The sequence below is a fragment of the Callithrix jacchus genome, chromosome 7, assembly GCF_049354715.1.
Source record: "Callithrix jacchus isolate 240 chromosome 7, calJac240_pri, whole genome shotgun sequence".
Lineage (NCBI taxonomy): Eukaryota > Metazoa > Chordata > Mammalia > Primates > Cebidae > Callithrix > Callithrix jacchus.
This window is the reverse complement of record NC_133508.1, coordinates 112,470,226-112,490,604: the sequence shown is the minus strand read 5'-3', so window position 1 is coordinate 112,490,604 and position 20,379 is coordinate 112,470,226. Positions and strand designations below refer to the sequence as shown.

Sequence of the window (20,379 nt, the reverse complement as noted above, 5' to 3'; positions counted from 1 at the left end):
ATAATATCAACTGTCTTCCTCAGATTGCAATATATGGCAGAAACTTCTGCAGGTCAGCAAAAGATGCTTTCAATCTGCTGATGAGAAATGTTTTAAAGTAAGTAATCAGGGTGAACATTGTAATTCAACAGTATAGTGAACCTTGAACATTACATCCTTCACGTGTTGTTATTTAAAGTGTTGGTGGGATTTTTAGATATGAATATTATCTTTTAACTTGATAGATTTAAATATTATCTCTCATATCATTAATTTATTTTCATATCTGATAATTGTTGCTTCCATCATTCACCTGTGTCTTTATGCCCACTGGCATTTTTTTATTTTTACTATCCCATCTGCTCAATAAATTCCCCCAGATGAACCACAGTATCATCTTTCCCCCTCTCAGAATTGGTGGAGCCTGAGTGAACAAAATCAGAGAACAATACAGCATCCTCAGGACTCAGCATGTCTATAGGCTTCAAATTAAAGAGAGGGAGACCGACACCACCACTGCAGGGCTCCTGACGGCCCTACAACGCCATCTTCTGTTTACATTAAAAATAAGTCAGAACATCGTCCATGAGTTCCACCTTCATTTCTTGCAAAACAATTGCCAAATACAGTTTCAGCAAAGACATACCAAAATAAACTCATGAATATTTACTGCCATAACTTTCAAGTACCAAGTATATAAACACAAAATTATACTTTCTTTTTTTTTCTGACACTCAGAGTTGCAGTTACAGATGAAGTTACATACTTTGTATTATTCCTGGGGAAAATTCTAGTTGCTGGAAGTATAGGTAAGTAATAATGATAAAATAATTAAAACGTTTAAAAGATGCTTGGAAGAACTGCTTTACTACAAAAAGAAAACTATATTCCTTTGCAAATGTATAATATACTTGTTCTACCTTTTCAATGTAGGTGTTCTGGCCTTCCTATTCTTCACACAAAGATTACCAGTGATTGCACAAGGACCAACATCTTTAAATTACTACTGGGTACCTTTGCTGGTAAGAGCTGGTGTTTGAGTCAGTCCAGGCTGCTATAACAAAAATGCTATAAACCATAAACTTAAACAAAAGAAATTTATTCCTCACAGTTCTGAAGGCTGGGAAGTCCAAGATCAAGGTGTCAGCTGACTTGATTTCTGGTGAGGGCCCTGTTCCTGGTGTGCAGAAAGACACCTTCCCATATCCTCACGTGGTGGGGAGAAAGATTATCTCTATCATTAATCTTCTTATAAGGACACTAATCCAATCCTTCTGACCTAATTACCTCCCAAAGGTCCTACCTTCAAGTCACATTGGGGCTTAGGGCTTCAACAAATTAATTTAGAGGGTACACAATTCACTTCCTAGCAGCTGACTCTTGTTGATTCTGTGTTTTATCAAAGATAGCACAATTCTAAAAAGGAATAGGAGAAATAATAATGATAGCTAACATTATTTGCCTTACTTTATACCAACCCACATTTCACTTTAGAGACTGGGTTCCTTGGAGATAAATCTAAGACAGAGGATTACATGTGGAAGGTATGTCAGGAAGCTGTCTCCTGAGATACACTGGTCAGAAAGTGAGGGCAGGATAGGTAGCAGGAGAAGCTGCCCTATGCCAGAGTTATAGCTGAGGCCTCAGAATTGCAGGACATGTGGCAAAGGGCCTAGGCCTTTGTATGCTGCACCAGACAGCTTTTGGCCATGAACTGATCCCTGCAGAGGGGGTATAACTCTGGGTGAGGCAATTCCCTGCAGGAAGGACAGTTCTTAGTGAGGAAGCAATTGAGTCATTCGCAGCCTGCATTTCCAACAATTGTGATGGATGAGGCAATGTAGATCTGGGTGAAGCTCTGCAGTATCTACCATTATATATATATATATATATATATATATATATAAACTCATTTAATCAATATGTCAGAAATACTGTCATTACTCATATTCTCCCCTCCCCCACTGCCAATTTTATATAGGAGGCACAGAGAGGTTAATTCACTTGTCGAGTGCCTGAGCTGTGATTCAAACCCAGGCAGTAGGTGCTCTTAATGCCTAACACTTTATTGCCTTGGTGTGAAAGATACTAAAGCTGAGATATTTTTGCTAGGTACTGTGGGTGGTGGTAAGAAAGTGGGGAGGTCATCAGTGATAGACTGGATAAAGAAAATGTATATACACCGTGTGTGTGTGTATAAAGATACACACACACCATGGAATACTATGCAGCTGTAAAAAAGAATGAGATCAAGTCCTTTGCAGCAACATGATGGAGTTGGAGGCCATTATCTTGAGCAAACTGATACAGGTACAGAAAACCAACTACTGCATGTTCTGACTTACAAGTGGCAGCTAAACACTGAGTACACATAGACATTAAGGAGGAAACAACAGACACTGACTGGTGCCTACTTGAGGGTGGGGGGTAGGAGGAGGGAGAAGATTGAAAAACTACTTATTGGGTACTATGCTTATTACCTTGGTGATGAAATAATCTGTACACCAAACCCTCATAACACACAATTTACTTGTATGACAAACCTGCACATGTACCCTCTAAACCAAAACTAAAAGTTAAAAAAATAAAATTAAAAAAAATTGAGGATTAGACACAACTCCAGCACACAACACGCAGAAAGAGAGACACAGAAATCCAGAGATCTCCCAGCTCCAACCAGGGTACCAGGTGCATTTCAATGGGTCTGGTCCAACGGATATCAGAGACTGAAGATCAACTCAATGAAATAAAAAGAGAAGGCAAGACAAGAGAAAAAAGAGTGAAAAGAAATGAACAAAGCCTCCAAGAAATATGGGATTATGTGAAAAGACCTAATTTACGCTTGATCACTGTACCTGAATATGATGGGGAGAATGAATCCAAGCTGGAAAACATGCTCCAGGAAATTAGCCAGGAGGACTTCCCAAGCCTAGCAAGGCAGTCCAACATTCAAATTCAAGAAATACAGAGAACTCCACAAAGATGTTCCTCAAGAAGAGTAACCCGAAGGCACATAATCATCAGATTCCCAGGGTTGAAATGAAGGAAAAAATGCTAAGCGCAGCCAGAGAGAAAGGTCAGGTCACCCACAGAGGAAAGCCCATCAGACTCACAGCAGATTTCTTGGCAGAAACCCTACAAACCAGAAGAGAGTGGGGGGCAATATTCAACATCCTTAAAGAAAAGAACTTTGAACCCAGAATCTCATATCTAGCCAAACTAAGCTTCGTAAGTGAAGGAGAAATAAAATACTTTACAGACATGCAATTACTGAGAGACTTTGTCACCACCAGGCCTGCCCTACAAGAGCTCCTGAAAGAAGCACTAAGCATGGAAAGGAACAAGTACAAGGCACTGGAAAAGCAAACCAGTTGGCAAAGACCAAAAATGCAATGAAAAAAATGAGTCAACCAATGAAAAAGAAAACCAGCCAGTAACAAAATGGCAAGATCAAATTCACATATAACAATATTAATATTGAATGTAAATGGCCTAAATGCCCCAATCAAAAGACACAGACTGGCACACTGGATAAAAAGTCAGAACCCATCGGTGTGCTATATTCAAGAAACCCGTCTCACATACAAAGACACACAGACTCAAAATTAAGGGATGGAAGAAGATTTACCAAGCAAATGGAGAGCAAAAAAAAGCAGGGGTTACAATCCTAGTCTGTGATAAAATAGGCTTTAAAACAACAAAGATCAAAAGAGACAAAGAAGGACACTACATAATGGTAAAAGGATCAATCCAACAGGAACAGCTAACTATCCTAAATATATACAACCCCAACACAGGTGCACCCAGATACATAAAGCAAGTTCTTAATGACTTAAAACGAGATTTAGACTCCCACACAATAATAGTGGGAGAATTCAATACTCCACTGTCAATATTAGACAGATCAATGAGACCAAAAATTAACAAGGATATCCAGGACTTGAATGCAGAGCTGGACCAAGCAGATCTAACAGACACATACAGAACGTTCCACCCAAAATCCACGGAATATACAATTTTCTCAGCACCACATTCCACTTACTCTAAAATTGACCACATAATTGGAAGTAAATCACTCCTCAGCAAATGCAAAAGAACAGAAATCCTAACAGTCTATCAGACCACAGCACAATCAGACTAGAACTCAGGATCAAGAAACACACTCAAACCCGCACAACCACTTGAAAACAGAACAACTTGTTTCTCAGTGTCGACTAGATAAACAATGAAATGAAGGCAGAAATAAAGATGTTCTTTGAAACCAACCAGAATGAAGACACAACTTACCAGAATCTCTGGGACACCTTTAAAGCAGTGTCAAGAGGGAAATTTATAAGAATAAATGTCCACCAGAGAAGAGAGGAAAGATCTAAAATTGACACCCTATTGCCAAAATCGAAAGAACTAGAGGAGCAAGATCAAACAAACTCAAAAGCTAGCAGAAGACAAGAAATAACTAAGATCAGAGCAGAACTGAAAGAGACAGAGACACAAAAAACCCTTCAAAAAATCAATAGATCTAGAGCTGGTTTTTTGAAAAGATCAACAAAATATACCACTAGCCAGATTAATAAAAAAGAAAAGGGAGAAGAATCAAATAGATGCAATAAAAAACTATAAAGGGGATATCACCACTGATCCCACAGAAATACAAACTATCATCAGAGATTACTACAGACAGCTCTGTTCACATAAACCGGTAAACCAGGAAGAAATGGATAAATTCCTAGACACTTGTACTCTATCAAGACTAAACCAGGAGGAAGTTGAAACCCTGAATAAACCAATAACAAGGGCTGAAATAGAGGCAGCAATCAATAGCCTACCAACCAAAAAATGTCCAGGTCCATACGGGTTCACAGCTGAATTCTACCAGATGTACAAAGAGGAGCTGGTTCCCTTCCTTCTGAAACTGTATCAAATGATAGAAAAGGAGAGAATCCTCCCTAACTCATTTTATGAGACCAACATACAAACGACCCCATTCAAAAGTGGGCAAAAGATATGAACAGACATTTTTCAAAAGAAGACATATATGAGACCAACAAACATATGAAAAAATGCTCATCATCACTGGTCATTAGAGGAATGCAAATCAAAACCACACTGAGACATCATGTGACACCAGTTAGAATGGCGATCATTAAAAAATCTGGAGAAAACAGATGCTGGACAGGATGTGGAGAAATAGTAACACTCTTTCACAGTTGGGAGTGTAAATTAGTTCAACCATTGTGGAAGACAGTGTGGCAATTTCTCAAGGATCTAGAAATAGAAATTCCATTTGACCCAGCAATCCCACTACTGGGTATATACCCAAAGAACTATAGATTGTTCTACTATAAAGACACAGGCACACATATGTTCATTGCAGGCCTGTGTGCAATAGCGAAGACCTGGAACCAACCCAAATGCACATCAATGATAGACTAGACAAAGAAAATGTGGTACATATACACCATGGAATACTATGCAGCCATAAAAAACGATGAGTTCGTGTCCTTTGTAGGGACTTGGATGAATCTGGAAACCATCATTCTCAGAGACACAAGAACTGAAACCCAAACACCATTTGTTCTCACTCATAGGTGGGTGTTGAACAGCAAGAACATGTGAACTCAGGGAGAGGAGCATCACACACTGGGGGCAGTTGGGGGGTGGGTAGGGGAGAGACAGCGGGGGGTGGAGAGGGAGGGGAGGGTGAGGAGGGATAACATGGGGAGAAATTCCAGATATAGTATGCACCTAAAATAAAATAAATAAATTTTTAAAAAATATTCCAGAAATAAAAAACACTGGCATCAACTGATTGAAGGGACATAAAATCTCTTTGCTTGATACAGAAATCTGTTCTCTCTTTCTTCTAAAGAGCTGGGCATATGACCAGAGTCCCTGGATCACTGTGGTGAGAAGGGATGTTCTGTTATCTGGAACACCTATTATAAACTGTTACTTAGGGAGAAATACACTTCTATTTTATTAACAAAAAAAGAAAGAAAGAAAATACTACCAAAAGGAAAAAAAGGCGGGTAATTTAATAAAACTTGTTTAAGTCTCAGTACAAAGCATGCACAAGAATTATCATTGAACTTTTTGGTCTCTATGTGAAATCTTTTCCAATACAGAGTACTTCAAAACGTTCTCATTATGGCTTTCATTTATAGCTGCATTATTCTTCTTCTGGATGAAGTATATGACATGTTGGTTTTCTTCTCTACCCATTTACAGACAGTCATTTTTGGGTCTTACCTGATTGCACATGGGTTCTTCAGCGTCTATGCAATGTGTGTTGAAACAATTTTCATCTGCTTCTGTGAGTATTCAGTATGTGTGTTTTCCCCTTTCAGTGGATAACTAAAAGGTGAGATGGTGAAGGCCCATGTCCTTAGCTGGCTTGGGGAATCTACTGTTACCTGGCTGCAACCACAAAACATATTTATCTGGAAAGAGATATTTCTTAGTAGATGCTCCTTAAACCTTAATATCTGAGAAATAAGTCAGACACAGAGAGACAGATACTTTTTTATCTCATGTACATGTGGAATCTAAAAAAGTCAGACTCATAGACACAGAGTAGAAGGGTGATGACCAGAGATGGAGGGGTAAGTAAAATGGAGCAATGTTGGTCAAAGGGTACAAACTTTCAGTTATGCAGGATGAATAAATTATGGCACTCTCACGTACAGCATGGTGACTAGAGTTAATCATACTGGATTGTTAACTTGAAATTTGCCAAGATCTTAAGTATTCTCACCACACACACAAGAAGATAACTATGGGAGGTTATGGACATGTTCATTAGCGTGGCTGTGGCAATCATTTTACGATATGTGCATATATCAAAACATTATACACCTTAAATATTTACAATTGTTGTTAATTATACCTCAGTAAAGTCAGAGAAAAATATTATACCTCAACAAAACTTGAGGAAAAATATAAAATTGAAAAAGAAATATTACCAGCTAAGAGAATGGAGTTTGCAAAGCACAGAAGAGTCAACAACTTAAATGAAATTATTTTGTTCATTTCCTGATTGAAGTGAATAATAATAATTGGTTTCTGTCGTGCTTTGTTAACAGAAATGAAGACATAACTAGGCTCTGGGAACTAGATATGTGGGATTCTTTGAGGAAAGTATTTATAGATTCTGATAAAGCCAAGATGGCAAGGTGGTTTCAAGGACATATAGGGCCAATTTACACTGTGCATCACAATGACAAATGGATAGGATTTAGAGAGGAGAACTTCTAGGAAATAGTTGGATTAATTTTGATATGTAGAGTTAAAATATTTCTTTAGATCTTTCATCATTGACTACACACAACGCTCCTATAGTTAGCTAGGCAACTCCCATACAAAAATAGGGTTTTCCTTTTTGCCTAGGTAGTGTGGCTCATACCTGTAATCCCAGTGCTTTGAGAGGCCAAGACAGAGAATTGCTTGAAGCCCAGCTTAAGACAAGCCTGGGCAACATAGTGAGACCCTATCTCTACAAAATAAATAAATAAAATTGCCAGGCATGGTAGCATGCACCTGTAGTCCTAGCTACCCAGGAGGCTGAGGTGGAGGATCACTTGGGCCCAGGAGTTTAAGGCTGTAGTGAGCTATGATTGTGCCACAGTACTCCAGCCTGAGTAACAGAGCAAGATCCTGGCTTTGAGAAAAAAAAATGATTTATTTTTTATATTAGTACCTCACCTGAAAAGTCCTGGAGAACCTAGTACCTATCAGAAGTTTGATCTCACTCTCATCTTCAATGCCATTTCTTTGGCAAACCAGCAGAAAGCAGAGTCAGCAAGTAAAAGAGCAGAACTTGTTAGCTGCACAACACATCTTGAGAGATTATTTCTCTAGCATATTGCCCCTAAGAGAAACAGGGAACACTTATTTTCTGACAGGGCATTACTGAGCAATCCGCTTGCATGAAACTTACAGTTTGCATTTTAGAGTAATCCACAACACCAACTTCACACTGGGATCAAGAGAGAAGATAACTACAGGAAGACATATTCAAAGAAACCTCCTAGAAAGCAGTTTGGCCTTGTTTTTCATTTGTTTGTTTGTTTCTGACCATGTTAAAATCATTTCTCAATAACTAGACAAAGAATTCAGGAGAACCTCATGTACTAGTTAGCTCTTCCCTGGTTGTAAATGGAATTGAAATGTTCAATGTATTCTTGGTGCTTCAGTGGTTTAAGAAAAGCCATCTAGCTAGAAAATATCACATGAACAAACTCCAGTTCAAGTCTTGGGTGGAAGAAGGAGCACAAGAGTAAGGTCAAGTGCTAAAACATGGTGGAAACAGGGCTCTGGAAAGCCCAAAGATTTCTCCTCTCATCTCTAACACTAATCATGGGAGCAATATCTGGAGATCACTGTGTGATCTTCCCCATGTGGCTGAAAATGCTTCTCCAAATGTTTCTCAGGAAACATCTAGATAATTCATGTTTACATAAATCATCTCCTTTCAGAGACTTTAGTCTGCAATAACAAAGAACAAGGAACCTTATATTGTATTTCCCTTTCTGCCCCAGCAGTTACTATGGGCAACATCATACTTTGTAAAATATTCTTCTTAAGTGATGCCCTGAGCCAAATTCTGATTGTGTAGAAATATATATATATATATAAAATGTATATATGTGTGTGTGTGTGTGTGTGTGTGTGTGTGTGTGTATATATATATATATATGCCAGGCACGGTGGCTCACACCTGTAATCCCAGCACTTTGGGAGGCTGAGGTGGGTGGATCATGAGGTCAGGAGTTCAAGACCAGCCTGGGTATATAGTTATACCTATTATCTTGACTGCCATAAAACTGGGGTGTGTGTGTGCGGCGGGGGGGTTCACAATGCCAACTAATGGTAAACACTTAATTTTTAGAAACATAGCATCTTTTTATTATTACAAGGTACTGAGATTCATGATCCTAGAGTGGGAAAAAATAATAGTTGTAGATGATTATTAATGGATCCAGAGCAGACTTCTTACCAGTATCTTGAGGGTAAAAACAAGATAGATATGTGATATATAGCAGTAAGCCCTCCTTGTCATGGGGGATTCATTCCAAACCCCCCCAGGAGAGGCCTGCATTCTCTAATAGTTCCGAACCCAATTGCTGTCAGTTGGAACATGTTTCTGTGCACATCTTCCATCCAGAAATGTAATGCCTTTTCCATCCTAACTAAGCACTTACCATACACTGTGGCCAAAATTTTGCAGTTTGAGATGCAACAACAAAACTAGCTTAAAATTCTTTTTTCTTCTTCACAATTTCACATACAGAGGATTTGTTCTAGCCAGGTGCAGTGGCTCATGCCTGTAATCCCAGCACTTTGGGAGGCTGAGGTGGGTGGATCATGAGGTACAGAGATTGAGACCATCCTGACCAACATGGTTGAAATCCCGTCTCTACTAAAAACATACAATAATGAGCTGGGTGTGGTGGCACATGTCTATAGTCCCAGCTACTCAGGAGGCTGAGGCAGGAGAATTGCTTGAATCCGGGAGGCAAAAGTTGCAGTGAGCCAAGATTGCATCGCTATACTCCAGCCTGGCGCCTGGCAACAAAGCAAGACTCTGTCTCAAAAAAAAAAAAAAAAAAAAAAAAAAAAAAAAAAAAAGATTTGTTCTGCTAGGCTCATGCCTGTAATCCCAGCACTTTGAGAGGCCAAGGCAGGCAGATCACTTGAGGTCAAGAGTTTGAGACCAGCCTGGCCAACATGGCAAAAGTCTGTCTCTACAAATAATACACAAATTAGCCAGGTGTGGTGACAGGCACCTGTAATCCCAGCTACTCAGGAGGCTGAAGCAACAGAATCACTTGAACGTGGGAGGCAGAGGCTGCAGCAAGCAGAGATTGTACCACTGCACTCCAGCCTAGGTGACAGAGTGAGATTTCACCTCAAAAAGAAAAAAAAAAAAAAGATTTGTTCTTACATAGACCTTAGCAACCTCAGCATAAATTTATTTCTTATTAACTCAAGAACTTTCACCCTTTCACTTAAAGGAAGCACTTTACGGCTTCTTTTGGCATATCCAAATTGCCAGCAACACTACTCTTGTGTTTTGGGGCCATTATTAACTAAAATAAGGGTTACTTGAACACAAGCACTGTGATCGTGCAATAGATAACTGAGAAGGCTACTAAGTGACTAAGGGAAGGGCATCGTAGACATTCATGATGCTGAATAAAGGGAGGATTCCCAGCCAGGGTGGGCCAGAGCTTGACAGTTTGAGGTCTCATTATGCTACTCATAATAGTACACAATTTAAAATTAATGAATTGTTTATTTCTGGAATTTTGGATTTCATATTCTGGACCTTGGGTAACTAAAACCACAGAAAGTGGAATTGTAGAAAGCAAAGCTGTGGATAAAAGAGGACTATTGTATAGAAATAGGATTAAGACAAAAAGACAAAACTGTTCAGCATCTATCATGTTCCTCCTTTGCTTTTCATTTCGTATGTGAGGAAGATTACTGTGAGGTTTAATGTAGAAATCTACTAAACCAATGACATAACCATTCCCAAGAGTACAGCTACTCTCTGCTGTGAGTTGTATGTATCTGTGGGAGACTTAATTTCATGCAAATGTATCCTTGTTTCTCAGCATAATTCTGATGCTTCCCCCCAACTACCCAGCAGGTGAGTGGTCAGTGAACATGCCATCAATGTAATATTAGCCTAAGCAAAGCAGAAAGGTAAATTAATATATTACAAGAGTCAGAATACATTGATATTAGCTTTCAGATATAATCTGAGGAAGACTGCAAGAATTTGGGACAGGATGCCTTATAGTTAGGTAGAACAAAAGCAAGACTAGATGTCAAGAGGCTGGATCCCTATCTTACCTTATTTACCTCAGAGCTTTTGACAGCAGTTATTTTATCATCCTGGGCTTCAGGGTCTTCGTCTATAACATTAGAGTATGGACTACCATTAGAAGTGACTTGAAACTTTATTATTATTCTACATGTATCATGGAATTAAGACACTTCCTGAAATTCTGTTATTATTCTATATTTATCACGGAATTAATACACTTTCTATACAGCTCCATCCCTGAGGATTCGGCAGTTTATAACTTTCTGAAGTGAACAGTTACAAAATTTAAAGATGACAGTTTTGAAGGGACATAGAATATCTCCTTAGCCTTTAAACTATCAAAATACATCTCTTTGGGAGTGGGAGGGATTTATGAAGTTTCAGTGCTTCCTGGCAGAGGTGAAGCTTCTTGCTTTGCCCAGCATCAGCAAGCAAACTACACTAATTTGTCTTATATTTGACTAACACTGATTTTTCTAATTTTTCCCTGTTCGACCCTTCAATTTGTAAAAACGTGTTTAACTGTTCTGCTGCTGCTGCTTTTGCCTGCTTTGGTTGCTGCATATACAGGTGAAGATCTGGAAAGAAACGATGGATCTACAGAAAAACCCTACTTCATAACCCCTAACCTGCACGGAATTCTGATCAAGAAGCAACTAGTTCCCCAGAAGCAGAAAGAGTAGAAAAGCTCCAAACAGTGTCACTCATATTTAAGTAGAAGTTGTGTAAATTTGGTTGATTGTAATTTGAAAATGTTGCTTTTGAGTAATGTGAAATTTCTGTGCTTAATTCTAAGAAGTCAGCACCTGGTACCACCTGAGGTGTCAGGCATTTGATGACATTAGCTGCTGTCTACTTTATAGACTGTGTTCCCAACTAAAGATCAAAATGTTAATGTCAAACGTTTTTTAAAATCTGTAGCTGAGAGTGTTTTAATAACTTTTATAACTCAGTGTGCTGTTTCCATTGCGGCACTTTGATAGCCTTTCTTTTTATAAGTGTATATTTGTAAAGGATATTCAGGCAATTTTTGAAAACACTATAAATGTGTAATTTATTAGCCATAAAATATTGATTTATAGTTAACCAGCATATGGTACTAAATTTGTAAATATGGTGCTATGGTTATATTTATACTGTTCAAGCTGGTGGACAACTCTCTAAACTGTGATTAAACTTGTATTAATGGTTCCCTAGGAAGTATATTTCAGTGAGTCAAGTCCATAACAAACATAGATGTTAATGTTATATAGGTTCTACAGAGAGCATTACTGGGTAAAAAGTACTGTGGAACCTTCATAGCGCATTCTGTTTCATTGGAATGATGTTTATATTGAAGTCCAATCTGAGTTCTGGAGTGTCATTTCCAACAACATGAACCTCTGTCCACAGTGAAAATGTTCTGAACAAACTGAAATTGCTACATAACTCATGCCTTTTGTCTTTAACCCAAATTTCCTATTTCCACTATATAGAAAACCAGTATGAATTTGTTTCAGAAGAATGATTATATCTTTTCATGAGCATACCTGTATTTCTAGATTAAAGAGATTGTGTGGCTTTGTTCCACAAAAGGCTTAATTTTGTCTCAACTTTCAGCAAGGAAAGAGAAAAGTAAGACACTTCAGATTTTACCCTAAGGAAATATACTGTCGGCCCTCACCATCCTTTATTCGAGGCTTACTGCAGGTTAGGAACTCTCCCTGCAGGGCTTAGGAGGAAGGTTATGCCCACCTGCCACTCCTGCTGGCCAGAGGTTTCTGGTAGTCATGCCTAAGTTTTGAATGACAGAACAAAGCATGAATCAGACACACACCTTGCTTAGCCATCCCCTGTGTGCGATGCATATGATGTGGTTAATGGTGCAAAAATGCATCCCAAAAGGAGCATTGAATCAATTTGTATCTTCTTGGCTTTTACCTTAAGCTTATGTATAAGGATTATGTATGTATTGACAGAAAGGAACATGTCAATCTAACATGTTGCTCTGAATATCACCCATGTTTCCAAGAAAAGATTCAGAAATGTATTATTGTGTTATAGATTGATATAAATACTTATTATCTTCAAGTGTAGAAACCTAGATTTAAATTGACTCTATGGCAGATTAATTACTAGCAATAAGCCAATGAATAGGGAAGACTTTTAATATGTAATGCTGGTGGCTTACATTCTTGAGATTATTGTATTCAAAAGTGTCGCCTGGCTTCATATTTTGGCAAACAGCCTTCTACATTCTTATTCTCCTTGAAGCATAAGGCAGAGAATAATGACAACTTCTCTATCTAGATTATTATTATTTTGTTTTTCAACAAGACAAGGGCCACAACAAAGAACTAGTAGAATAGTGACCTCTACCTGAGAATTTGTTATAACTATAGATGTCTGTGCTCTGCCCAGGAGATTCTGATATATTGTGATTTGATATGAGCCACAATGTGAATTATTATAAAGTTCTCTAGCTGATTCTGATATATATAAAAGTTGAAAAATTGGCCAGCTGCAGTGGCTCACACCTGTAATCCCAGCACTTTGGGAGTCTGAGCTGGACAGATTGCTTGAGACTAGGAGTTCTAGACTAGCCTAGGTAACATGGTGAACCCCCATCTTTATTAAAAATATAAAAATTAGCCAACTTTGCTGGCACACACCTGTAGTCTCAGCTACTCAGGAAGCTGAAACGTGAGGGTTTCTTGAGCCAAAGAAGTCAAGGCTGCAGTTAACTATGATCATGCCACTGCATTCCAGCCTGGGTGACAGAGCAAAACTGTCTCAAAAAAAAAAAAAAAAAAAGTTGAAAAATCACTTGAATAAAACATAAATCAATACATGAAAGTAGTTGCCAATTTATATTATGGGCTAATATCTAGTCAGAAAAATATTCTCCATTTACTACTTATTTGTGTAATTCAAATATGTAGAATAAAAACGAGCATTGTTTTTGAGAAGATATTTGCAAGCCATTTTCTTAGAAAGCAAACTATTAACTGTGAAAAAACAGGGCAATATTCCTCAAAACTTGCAGTCAATGGGCTTGAAATCTGAAATTTCACAATGTTTATTTTTCAAGGCTGTACTATCTAAATTGTTGATGACAAAACAAAATTTTAAACAAAGATAGTAATTTAGAAAGTATATTTTAAAAATGAAGGTGAAAGTTATTTTCTCAATCATGCAACTGAGAGACATGCAATATTGGCAGAATCTGACCTGTTACACAGAATGAAATAATATCTTGCTGACATAACAAGGGCTGATTGTTTTCTCATAACTATGTTTACAGTAACGTTGATGCCAAACTATGCTGTTTTTAAAAAATAAGTATTTTGAATTGCTGTAAAGCAAGTATACAGCAGATGGCGATGTTACTTCTCTTACAGTTCTGCTTTGATATTTAATCTGTACCATTCTTCCTCCTAGTGGAAGATTTAGAAAGACACGATGGTTCTCCTGCAAGACCTTATTACGTGAGTCAACCTCTGCTGAAGATTTTCCAAGAGGAAAATCTACAAACTAAGAAGCAGTAGAAGAGCAAACTGGTCGTCCTACAGCTGTGTTACCTTTTCTCCATCTGCTGTGTCTGTGCAACATTTGTTTCATAAGTGCTTTGTATTTAGCAACACTGTATTCACGACCTTGTTGGCTTGCATTTGCATGTTTTATACCAAAGCTTATACTGTAATACGTGAAGCCATCAGAAGTCGCAAGGGAATTGTTAATAACATAAAACATTTTTATACTAAGATCATTTGTTTTGTAATTCATTTTTAAAAAGTGGCTTGGATGTTTTGAAAATACTACTGAATATGTTAATATTCTTTTAAATCTTAGATTGAAAAATAATACATTATTTAAATTGATAGCTCCTAATATATTTTTTAATTTACAACTAAAAGACTTCTTCTGCAGGGAAAATTGGTTAGCAAAGTGAAATTAAAAATTTTAAAGCTTTTCCCACTCTTGTTGGACAGTAAATCAGTTGAAGGACTGCCCCACTTCAGAGTTAGAATGTTTCCTATTAAACAAATTGCCAATCATCCAGCCGTTACTACTTCGCCCTCTGACAAAGTGCCTTACTGGCTGTTTAATATTACCCAGCTTTTATGGGCAAGTTTACAAACATTGTTTTAAAAAATTTAAAACCTGCAATGTTTAGTTATTAAAACAAGTCTTACTGCATTTGTTTCACTCTTAGCTCACTGATTGGAAAACATTTGTCATTTTGCTCTGTTGGATAACCTCACTATTATAGAATACATTGTGCAGCTAAACAATTTCCCTTGCGCCTAGTGGACATTCATGAATGTGTACTACACGCAAGAAGAAAAAAAAAACAAATCCTGAAAGAACACTTGTCGGGTTTCTGTGTTTTTTTACTAAAAGAGAAGTTTAAAAATGAAATGTTTTCTATGGTAGATCTTTGAAAATACAATAGGTATAATACTGCATTTCTCAGTGTTTTACAAAGATCAGAAAGGGAAAAAGGGAAACTTTACTCCTCGAAAGGGTGCTCATGGATGTCATGTACGGAATAGCTCCCTTTTGAACAATCATTTATTTTCAGCAAAGCCTATTCTATATATGCCATTTCATTTTCTCACCTTTGGTATGAAATAATCAGTTTACTTACAGTATGTTAATTTATTGTGTAACTATAAACAGGAACATAATTTCCAAGTCAGTTTTAAATAATTTGACCAGTACTACTAACTTTTAAGGAAATTAATTCAGTTGGTTACTCAGTGTTACAGAAAGAGTCCATAAAAGTATTCACCCTAAGAATGTCAATCATATAATGATAATTTGTGAAAGCTTTGAGAATCAATCAACAGTAGGTTACTATCAGTTTGTATTATCACATTTGTGTAAATGTGACTTTAGATACTTTTATGCCAAAAATAAACTCACATGAGCACATGACAGTCTGAGCTCTATAATCGGTGTGCTTCTGCTGTGCAGAAATGTTAGAAATGTAATTGTCTAAATATCTTTGATAATTAAAATGTTTAATATTTGATGAAATTTGTTGTTATTGTTTTAAATCGATTTGTTTTTTCTTTTAATAAAGATTTAAATAAGAAATAACTGTGTTTTGATTTATTTAAGCCACAAAAAGATAAAGGCTTTCGTTTTCACAATCCACTATGCTATGACAGTATCTTCTCTGTACAAAATATCTAGATGGAGTTTTAATTTTAATCTAGATTTACCTTTTTTAAATTTCCATTTTTCTCCAGCTGTGGATGGACAAATCAAATAACTAAAACTAATAATTTATACAAAGTAAATAAGTCAAAACTAAATGGATGAGATACTTAAAAAAAAAACTCAAACAGCCTAAATTAGGCAGTTGTTTTTTGTTTTTATTTGCCAAAGCTTTGCTCAGTCCTTCATTTGGTTTTGTCAAAATTTATAGGTGGAAATTGTCATTATTTTCTAGGCAGGTATACATTTAGAGGCCCTGAAGAATGTGAACACCAATTAATAGTAGTTTCCTAAAGCAAGATTAAACATACCTATCACTGATTTATCTTAAGCTAAATTTTAAAACAAATATATTGGTGTCTTTTCTTAGATTGAATTATATGTTAAATCTTCAAAATTAATTTTTCATTAAAATTTATTTATTTATTTTAGATGGAGCCATTCTCTGTCTCCCAGGCTGAAGTGCAGTGCGGGATTGACACTCACTGCAGCCTCCACCTCCTGGGTTCAAGCTGTTCTCCTGCCTCAGCCTCCCAAGTAGCTGGGACTACAGGCACCTGCCACCATGCCTGGCTAATTTTTGTATTTTTAGAAGAGATGGGGTTTTACCATGTTGGCCAGTCTAGTCTTGAACTCCTGAACTCAGGTGAGCTGCCCACCTTGGCTTCCCAAAGTGCTGGGATTCCAGGCATAGGCCACTGAGCTTGCCCCTAAAATTTAAGGGGTTTCATTCAATAAAAACATTGAACAATGATCTTGCAGTTTTCAGTGTTCTTTTAAAATAAGAACATGTTAATAAGACAATATGAAAATATTTTATTAATATAGCTGATTCTTTTCTTATTTGAAATAAAAATACTTTTTATATTTTTCCAGAAGAAAACCAAGTACTTTTTTTACGTCTTAATCACTACTATTTTACATGATAAAGCACTCATGTTGGTAAATAAATGATATATGATTGTGCAATGATTAATTTGGCTTTTTCTATGTGCCTAAAAAGCTTAAAAAGAGTTAGTGTGTCCATATAATAAAATCACACCATGAAAGGTTCTATGGGATCATCAGGGACATTGTGATTATTACTTAAACTGATATTGGCAAACAGGCTCTATGTAACAATTTCTCATTTTTCTTTTTTATATACAGCTGACCAGCACTCATTCCAATGTATGTTCTTTCACTTTTACAAGTGGTGCCTCAGGAAATTACTCTTAAACTCTATCCAGGCATAACAATTATCTCCCATATTATCTGGTTCTGGATTGAGGAACATGCTTTATAAATCAGTTTTTGTTGGCAAAAGATATGGGGACAAATTTGAACTGAAATCATTATTGCAGACCATAGTATATGAAATGACATCTTAACGTTTTTTCCAGTTTCTTGCAAATGTTAACCTTAGATGTCTGCAAATGATTGTTTTATAATAAGATATAGATATATGATTATAAGAACACAATTCAATAAATCATTAATGAAAAAATCAATATAGCAGATGCATGTTCCATTGATATTAACAACTTTGTGTCTTATAATCTAATTCTCATTATCTAGGTCTAACGAAGTAAATAAAAACAAATATATATGGCTATATATGGCAGAAAAATATATATATTTGATTTTTTTATTTATTTGAAAATTATTATTTCAAAGCTACTTCCTATATTAAGGCTATAATGGGCATTAAAGACATTTATCTCAGGACCTAGCTGAGTTACTTCTGGTTGTTAGTGAATCAATCATCATCCAGAAAACAGAGCCAACCCCCATTAAAACGAATGTGAATTCATTCATTCATGGATATTGAGTATCATTTATTCAAGGCTTAAAACAACAGAATGATGTCACCATCATGGACCCTATTAAAATGTATCAGGTCAAACTAACTGCCCTTTCCCCCATTTACAATTTTACAATTGCTTGGAATGAAAGGCAGCCAAAATGTGTAGAATCTGGCAACATCTTCCGTCATGATTTCTGCACTGGGGAAATGGGGGCTGTTATGTGATAAATTTAAAAGCAAGCAATTCAGTTTTACTATTTGAAGTCACTAGCTTTATTTTCTTTAAATTTAATTCCTTGGTTTTCTTTTTCTTTTGTGTTTACTGTATGAATAAGAATAATTTAAGCAAGTGGGAAAATTGTGAATGTGAGTAAAACACCCTTCTACCACTGGCTCCAAAATGTGATATATCTTCATCTTATGTCCCTTTGCAGTTACAGAGCATGGTATGTTAACAAGGGTGGGAAAGGCTTATCAAAAGAGGAAGATGTTTTCATTCTACATATAAATTAATGTGGAGCCTGAACTTGGTCCATTTTACAGTAACCTTGGAATCTCCACATTCTTTTAGGCAGATGAATGTGCACTGCTGCATGTGTATCTGAACAGAAAGAAGGAAATGAAGGTAGGATGTTGGGAAAAGCATTGCTATCCAAGGAAAAACTGGAAAACCTAAAACACAAAAATTTCTAGTGGAATCAAATAAGGCAATGCTACAGGAAGTGGGGTGCCTTCTGAATGCAATTCATAAATCTATTGAAAAACTCAATAGCAAATCATAAGCTAGTAATTAAGCAAATAAAAATATTTTTCCATTCTCTAATAAATAGCATTGAAACCAACTGTGTTACAACGAAACTAATCAAATGCTTATTTACATTCAGCCTAAACAAATAAACAAAAAGAATGATGTCCCAATATGATTTATGACTAAGGGATTAAAAAACATCTGCCCCTTTTTCACAGCACTTGTGCACATTAGCCAAAGCTTTGCTGTCATGATGAGTTTGTGTTTTTTCCTCTCTTTCCTCTCAACACAAAGATGAATTCTTTGTCAGATCTTCCCTGTCATTTCCTTCCCTCCAACTCAATCTATTATTTCATTTTCCCCTGCTTAAAAAATCTGCATTTATAATAAGATATTTGGGAGGAAACGGAGGTAGAAGAAAAAACAATTATGAAGAGGAAGACTTCAACCAGCAGGTTGGTTTGTGCTATGGACTAGCATATCCACAGAATGAGTCATGAACCATGCTAGGGCATAAGGAAAGACAAATGCCAGAGTCTGGCAGAGGAGCTTTCCAGAATCATGCTGTTACTCTGCCAGCACAAGCAAGGTGTTAAACTGCTCAGAGGCTTCCTCAACTGACAACTGAAGCAAAGCCCCTCCTCACAGTGCTGTTACCTCAAGGTAACATGAAAGTGAGCATCATATCCATTAATGAAGACTGGTACATAGATTTGGGCAATGCCTGTTAGTCATTAACAGTGACATTCTCTTGACTGAGGACTTTCAGCACCTGGACTTTACCACTCCTTTTCTACCCCAGTGGAAAGTCTATTTTGGCCTCTCTGGGAAGCTGGTGAAGGGCATCACAGTACTGGAAGAATCTTCCCTCCCTGCACCCAAGCCAGAGTAAATGAGTCTAGGTGACTCTCCTGTCTTCTCTAGAGCTTCATTCCAAATCCCACATGAGACTTCTTTAACATAGCTTGAATTCTTGGGTCACTGATGACAGACTCTTTCTGAGTAGCCAAGAGGAACTTCACTGAGATTTTAGCTCTCCTGTCTCATGATTCCTCACCATTACCTTTCTCTTAAATCCTGGCATTAAGCCAGGATTGTAAAGTTGGCAAACTGGATGGCATTTCTAGAGTTCCTTAACCTTTACTTGTAATCTAAATAATGCTGGAAACAGAGTCACAGTTACATTTAATGTTTCATAACTAGATGAGCATAGCCTTCAAAATTAAGGCCACAGATCTGTACCTGGTTAATCTGAAAGAGGTTTTTCTCTTCAGCCCTGCTCCATGAGTTTGTGTAGGTCAGTGGAAAGAGTTTTTACATTCTGTTTCTCTACATTGGGTTGTAGACAGGAAACTCCTGAAAACGGTAGGCTTCAAGTTTGTCTAGAGGACTATTTCCAGCCTAATAGTTGAGGCTCCTGTTTTTCTGAGGCAGAACCAGAGAGAGGCCTTACCTGTCTTAAATAAAATCAGTAAAGAATAAACTATGTTTAAAAGCAATATGCCTTTTCTTTTAGTGAGTCCTAAATTAGCTTTTAGTGACCTCAAAAGAAAGAAGAAAGAAGTGGCTAGAAGCTATTTTATGTCATATTATTTAAATAACTAAAGATAGACAAATTATTTTGCCATCTATAACACATAAGTTGAATCATCACTGTGGTTTTGGTAGGTGAGGTAAGAGAAATCAAATTTAAAATTTTGATTTTAATCAAATTAAATCAAAAGAACAAAGTTAGAGATTTTTGGAACAACTATATTTTTTATATAGCTTCTTGGAGCATCAGGGTATATTTAGAATGCTAATTTTAGCACTTTAAGTGGTAGAAGTAGA

General features: G+C 36.9%; 1 protein-coding gene across 19 annotated transcripts in view; it reads left to right on the top strand.

The window, feature by feature from the left end:
- Positions 1-15,892, top strand: part of SLC44A5 (solute carrier family 44 member 5) — a 466,490-nt gene extending 450,598 nt beyond the window's left edge. For 15 of the 19 annotated variants that reach the window (XM_078332262.1, XM_035251898.3, XM_035251906.3 and 12 more), the window contains 5 exons: positions 24-97; positions 718-788; positions 913-1,001; positions 6,208-6,292; positions 11,381-15,892. In XM_078332262.1, coding sequence (XP_078188388.1) covers positions 24-97; positions 718-788; positions 913-1,001; positions 6,208-6,292; positions 11,381-11,493 — 432 coding nt within the window. In that variant the 3' untranslated portion in view covers positions 11,494-15,892. The remainder of the gene's footprint in view (positions 1-23; positions 98-717; positions 789-912; positions 1,002-6,207; positions 6,293-11,380) is intronic. The other 4 variants (XM_035251903.3, XM_078332265.1, XM_078332259.1 and 1 more) reach the window with 1 other exon arrangement.
- The last annotated feature ends 4,487 nt before the right edge of the window (positions 15,893-20,379 follow it).